A 7299-nucleotide genomic window follows, 5' to 3' on the forward strand; every position below is an offset into this window, starting at 1 on the left:
TCATATGGTTTTATTTTTTAACGACCGGCCAGAAATCATATTATTCGAAATGAATCCATTAACTCATATTCAATTATAATCACCAGTCATCGTTACATTTGATCAACATTTACCTTCACGATAAAATAAGATATGATATATGCCCAATTCAATGCTACCTCTAAGAAGAACAACAAGTTGATTGCGGTTAAGGATAGATTTGATTTCCATTCAGATGAAATAAGTTTAATTAGTAAGGGTTTAAATTAAACTGTGGTAACAATGAATTTACTGGTTGAGAATATAAGAGTTCTTTAACCTAACCGACGTATTTACTTTATCATTACAACGTATTTCTACGTGTCTCGGTATTCAATATTATACGACTGACTATGTTTTGAAATATCATGAAATCGCAAAAGGAGCATTTTATGATAATATCATCAGACTTTCGTTTGCAACCATCGCTGTCCGTACTTGCAACCATCCTTTCAGCCGTCCATGTTGATTTCGGTAAAAGCTCAGGTCCTTTGAAATTTGGATAAATATCTTCTTCGACATTTAAAAGGAAACATTTTGGGGCTACTTTAAGGTTGCTTGGTCTGGTGGGGATTGCGTTCATTGAACGCCGCCTTTTCTTGTTGATCTTGCTTATCATATTTCGTAACAATATTTAATCAAAGGCCTAATGGTGTAATGTCCTTCGGTTTGTTTAAAATGTCACTACAGGGTTTGATTTTTTCTCGGGAGATTTCCCATTTTGATGATTTCAAGGCTAAATTGGATGAAACGTTTTCTCAACATAAAATGCCTCTTCAGCATAAAGACTTTTCTACCGCGAAGTTTAGTCACATCATAGTGTTTGCTAATTGAAGTTTGAGAAGAAAGGGACGTCCGTACCTTGGTTAAGTGGTGGTTCCTGAGTTTGGGGATCATTTGTTGAATCATCTTTTTTATTGATCTTGTTTTTCATATTTGGATTTCAAGTGAGGAAGCTCTCTAGCTAACGTACGGTACGTCGATGGTTCTTCTCAGGTGAGGTGACGTTCCTGTCTGAAATAATGCACGACATGCTAAGGCATTTTTTGAGGTCTACCTCTACCATACTTAAAAGTCCCCATATGACCTATACTGTGTTGGTGCGACGAAACCATCCACAAAAAAAATGTTTAGAGAAATGTTTTTCATTTAAAATTTAAAAGCGAAAAAAGAAAGGGGGAAATTGGTTAATAAAACACAACTAAAAATTAGAACAAGGATCAACAACGCAAGGCGGCCTTTTTGTATCTTTAGCATGGTAACAGCAACGTTAAAGTTGGTTGTGTCTTTTGCGTTGTGTAGTAAAATTAACACGGAATATTTTATCAGAGATGTTACATTTTCGACCAATGACTATCTTTAGAACAACATGCTTGTATTTGTATTATTTTAGATGATAAATATAGCTAGCATAGAATTGTTGGACGCCTACGTTTTCAATATTTTTACTAAATGCTCACGCATAAAATTATATAGAAGTATAGAATTATTATCGATTAATGACATTAATAACATTTTAGTGCATAAATTCTTTTTAATTTGTAACTAATCAAATCGATACATTTTATACACCTTCTGTTCTGCAACATCATCATTTTTTTCCAAATCCGTTGAATTGGTGCTAAACCATGCGGTTAAAATATTTATTCTTGTAAATTATATTTGTCTACATTAAATATTTTTCATTGATATGATTTTAAAATATCTTTTTTCAAGTTAAAAAAAGGAAATTCTGTTTCGTTCCGAAATACTCGTTACCTGTGTCCGTTTTTGGTTGTAAAATTCTTTCCGTCATTTCCTCAGTCTAACGAAACATTTCTAAAAGTTCCCATAAACTCGAGCTCATTTTATTCATATAGGCATAAAGGGTTTGTAATGTAATAACCATCAATACAACGTACGAGAAAGATGAAACTGATGACTAATAGTCAACACCAATCTGGTAAATAAGGCTGGTTTTCCAAAAACTGATAATTTTTTTCCGACGTACACAGTTACAGCTGAGGAAAAGTGGATTAATGTTATCAAAAACATTATTACTGTTGTACGATTCACCTGTTTTTGTTCTTGGAGAAGACCATCATTACGTCCTAGAAATATTCAAAAAGATTCAAACAGACGAATCATTTACAACAAAAGTTATATAACAAACATAAATGTTAGTTAACCATAATGCATGCAACCAAGTGAGAAAAAAAATTCTTATTATTTAAAATGAAAAATTGACTTGAAATAACATTTAAAAGAATAATGTCCTAATATCCGTTCTCTCAGAGGAAAACAAAAATAAAGAAGTAAAAACAATAAAACAAACCAACATCACCAACGGCAACAACAAAATCAAGAGCTTAAGAGAAGCTTTACATAACAAGATACATTTTTATTAATTTTTTAAAAACGATTAAAATCACGTTGTGTCCATAAAATTATGGTAGGATATTGAACAGACGTGCAAAACTATGCAAAAACAAAAATAAAATGTTCCGGAACAAAAATGTTTTATGTTGCTTTTTTAAAGTATTTTGTAAACTGTTTATCAATGATATTGTGCATGTTTAATTCACACAATGGACATAAACCAAACACAATCCTTTCTTGTAATTATATTGGTATAATTCATTTAAAAATCAAACATTTTGTAAACTGATGGTAGCAGAGATATAGCTTTATACAAATCTAAAGATAAATATATTTTCACAAATAGTTTGATTAAATCGTGCAAAGTTTGAAAAAGGAGCATTGCAATCATTTTGTTTGATTGAGTACATTGCGTTATCATTATGTTAAATTGTATGATTATTACCTTTTGATTGTGTGGGGGCTTCCGTGTTTTAAACCCTTTGAGATTTTGCCAATTGTGTCTGAAAACAGTTGGAAAGACTTTGCTTTTTCACAGTTCCGTCTAGATTGGGTTTAATAATCTTCTTGAATAGTACTGACTTGTCTTATAATGACGGTAGTTCACTTGTTCAACGTATGCCATTCTCCACTTGTATTAACTTTAACTGTTTCGACTATCTGAAACTTCTTTCGTACAAGATTTCTTTTGTTGTTCAATTTCAAAGGGAAACCAATGCAAAAAAACAATGGTGTATTAAGCGACGGCTGTAAAAGTATAGCTTTTAAAAAAAGAGAGACTCGACATAACATAGAGAACTATGCTCCAAATAGATTCATAGTCAATGATAAAACACGCCCCAGTCCTGTGGTCAAAGCGTTCGATCCCAAATGACGGAACAGTAAGAATGGTTACAAGTATGTACATACCGACACATAGTAATTTAGTTCTCGGAGTAGTTAAAACATCGGAGAATGGTCGGCAAGTTTTCATGTACCTGTCAAATGCGACCAAGCCAAGAATCCACGATGATATTATTCCCGTTAAAACTGCAAAGAAATCATAGGTTCGACAGAACCACTTGGAACCTAGGCTAGCCCATACCACAGGAATGTGTCTTAGCAGATTAAACGGTGCGCAAACAGCAGATCCGAGAAGGTCAGATATACCCATTGAAAATACCATGTAGTCGGTGCTTGATTTTCCAGGAGAATAGGCGAACGTAAGAATAATCAAAATGTTTCCTGGTATTCCTACTAAAACGATGATTCCAGAAAATACAACTTGTTGCACAGTCAGCCATTCAGGAATATCACTTCCAGTAACGTTTGTAATGTTCATTTTTAACAATCTGGATCTGTTTAATGAAGGGAACACTTTTATTTGTCACTTGAAATCTGCAAATACAATCTTGAAAAATGAATTACAAATAATGATTTAAACTTACAATTGAGTCGAAGCGAAGGCAAACGAACAATCTCTGTTAGGCGTAAGTTGCTTATCATACCTCATAATTTAAAACTTCGCTTTGTCATATAAGTAAACACTAAACTGCATTCATAAGTATAGTTCAAATTTCAGAAAGTACCGACTGACACAGTTTCATGAAAAAAGAAATATCAAACAAGTAATAATAAAAGTCGAAATGTAACAGAAAACATATAAATCATATGCAGTAATATTAAGTCATCATTTTCAGCTTGTGACAAAAAAATAAATATTTCATATTCAAAATTTTATATAACAACTATTTCAACTACATAAAACGTTTGAATTCGATTATCAAAGCAACATTTCCTTAATTGTAATTTTCGTCTTATTTTCGTGTTTTTTTAAAAATAATTTTCAAAAAAGTAAATGATTTTCATTAAATGCTTAATTGCGTACGTACTTTGCCTATATCGGATGTAAAATAAAGTATCCAACACGTATTTAAGTGAATACTTACATTTAAATTTTGCTTTTCCTCCCGAAAACCACTGAACAGTTTCTTTTTATAGTCAAATATATCGTCTCTTACTAATATAAGCAAATTGTTTCCTCGCTTTTATACCTTGAAGAAAGCAGAAGATCCGAGGAGCTGTTAAATGATGCAGAAAAGAAACTTCTTAACAACTAAAAATTTACCTTCTAATTGTAATTGCATCATTAGAAACTCATTTTCTGTTGTTATAATAAAAAGTTGTAATGAGAACTTTATAAAGATTCATACAACCGTATTCATGCGCAAGGTTCTTTTAGAAATGTCATTAGTTATATTTTTTTTCATACCTCGAGTCATCATAATTCTCCTAAAGTGATCCTTTCGCTAAGAAATTAAATACATTATTATTTTTGTTTTTAATTTGAAATATGTACTTTCAGATTCATGGAGTAACGCTATAATCATACCATTGCACAATAAAGGTAATCGCAATGAACCAGCAAATTATTGCGGAATATCTTTGCTTAACATTTTTAGTAAGATATACACATCCATTTAAAATAGACGTCTATCCTATCCTTTTATGCCAATACTTTTAATAAAATAGACGAATCTCAATCTGGATTTAGAGCTGGTTATAGTACCACTGATAATGCATTTGTTCTGCACTTACTTCTAGGCACTTTCAAAGAAAAGGGGCAAATTATATGTTGCATTCGTTAATTTTAAAACGGCATTTGATTCTGTCACTCGAAATAAGCTTTGGCAAATACCTTACAATGCTAATATAAGGGGAAATCTTTCAAATTCTATTATTGCTATGGATAATAATGTAAAGGCATGTGTACGTTTTAACATTCATATCTCATATTATTTTAATTGCCCGATGGGCCCCCAGCAGGGCCAAAATTATTCTCATTTTTCAAAAATGAATTATCATTTATGATGAACAATGACGATAAAATTAAAGGGATACAGATAATGCCAAATGAAATTTCAATATGGCTGTAATGTTTGCGGATGACGTAGCTTTGATTGCCAAAACAGTTATCAACTGAATGTATTAGAAACGTTTTGCAAGTCTAGTTGTTTGCAGTTAAATACATCAAAAACAAAAGTCGTGGTTTTTAAAAAGGGCAGTCGATTAGCGCGTTATGAATGATTTTACTAAAACAATCATCAACTCGATATAGTTAATTATTTTTCATGTTTTTTTTTGTAATGAACTTGCAGTGAAAGCTATTTTTCAACTTCCGTCTTTGTACGAGTATGATTATGGACAATTACCTTCATTTTTGAATCTATTTGATACAAAAATATTGCCGATCCTTCTATATGGATCCAATTTATGGGGGTTTAAACCCCGTGATAATTGTGAGCTTATCGTTTACCTTGTAAAGTTTTTATGCGTAAATAGAACATCCAGAAATAATGTAGTATTAGGCGACTATGGTCGTTATCCAATTTACATAGAATCTGTCAAGCGTTGTATATAGTACTGATCCAAATTATTGAAATTACCTTATCACAGATATGTGAAAATTTATTATAAAATGCTCTTAAGCACAACATGTGCTAAATATTTTAATTGGGCAAATGAAATGCACATGATGTATGATGACATCGACTTTATTTCATGCTTTCCAGTGTTTTATTGTAATATATCAGATGATTATATTCCGATAAACCACTAATAAAAATTTATAAAATTTTCACTGTAGCCGGACTATATCTGAATGCGTATGAAAAAAAAACAATCAAAACTAAATGGAATAACAGGCAGAAATAAATGCCGTCATGCGTAAATTTTGCTTCTTTAAGAAAAGGAAGTCGATGTCATCATACATCATGTTAAAAATGTAGCACAATTAGAGAAATTAAACAGACCTATGTTTCAAAATTGATGATGTGACGTCATGATGTGATGACGTCACAAAGGAGAATGCGCGACGTTACGCGGCAAAATCAGTAAAAAATACTTAAAATCACCTAAAAAGCATGAAATAAAAAGAAAATTTATTTGTTTTACATGTAAGATTGAAATATATTTCATTCGTGAACACCAGCTATTATATTTTCACTCGTGTCCGTTTGAATTGACTTAATAGAATTATAGAATTTACCAGTAATATTTTTTGACAGAAGTTTGTATAAAAGAATATTTCTATCAACAAAGTCAAATGCTTTCTGTATATCAATGAACGTTCCAAAAGTATCTTGTTTGTCTCTAAGTCTATTTCTAATAATGGTACAAGCTGTATATACATGTTCCTCACATGACCTTTTAGAACGAAAACCGTTTTGTTCATCAGCAAGTAGATTTTGCTCTTCTAAGTAAGTTTTTAATCTATTATTTAATAACGCTGAATATAGTTTGCTAACAACTGACAGCAGACTAATACCTCTATAGTTTAGTGGTACACGTTTGTCTTTGGTATTGTCCTTTGGTATCGGGGAAATTAATGCTTTTCGCCATATACTTGGGATGATTCCTGTTTCAAAGCATAAACTAAACAATGAAAATAAAACATCGATTATGATGGGAAACTTTATAACTTCATACGGTAATTTATCGTATCCCGCACTTTTCCCATTTTTCGCACTATTAACATTTTTTTTTCTATTTCAGACCGTCGTATAGGGAAATTCAACAGCTGATTTTCTTCAAAAAGGGGGTCTAACATTCCATCTTCTAAGAAACACTTCCCATTTCAATCTGCTCGTAGAATTCCTTGTCGAAATTTTCATCGGCTTTGTTACAGTAATAAAGACTTTCGAATTCACTTGACCATTTATTGAAAACAAAATCACAGTCTTTGGTCACATTCCCGTCTGCATCATAAACCTCCATAGGTATAGAACTTTTATTTTTTGGACCGAGATTTTTTATATGATCCCAGAATTCCCTTGGATTGTCTGTGCGCGTGCACTCAATATCAATCGAGAGAGACCTCTTATGACTCCTTTCAGCATGACGCAACTGTTTATCAAAAGCTTTTCTACAATTTATATACTCATT

At 31.8% G+C, this 7299-nt stretch overlaps 1 protein-coding gene across 1 annotated transcript; it reads right to left on the bottom strand.

Annotated features, from left to right (window-relative positions):
* Positions 1 to 3285: 3285 nt before the first annotated feature.
* On the bottom strand, positions 3286 to 3697 carry LOC132738980 (galanin-like G-protein coupled receptor npr-9; the record flags this gene model as incomplete). The annotated part of the gene is made up of 1 exon (XM_060726619.1): positions 3286 to 3697. A coding segment is annotated over exon 1 (412 nt), but the record flags the coding sequence as incomplete, so codon positions are not given.
* Positions 3698 to 7299: the final 3602 nt, after the last annotated feature.

The sequence above is a fragment of the Ruditapes philippinarum genome, unplaced genomic scaffold (genome assembly GCF_026571515.1).
Source record: "Ruditapes philippinarum isolate M1 unplaced genomic scaffold, ASM2657151v2 ctg17068_1_1_1_1, whole genome shotgun sequence".
Classification (NCBI taxonomy): domain Eukaryota; kingdom Metazoa; phylum Mollusca; class Bivalvia; order Venerida; family Veneridae; genus Ruditapes; species Ruditapes philippinarum.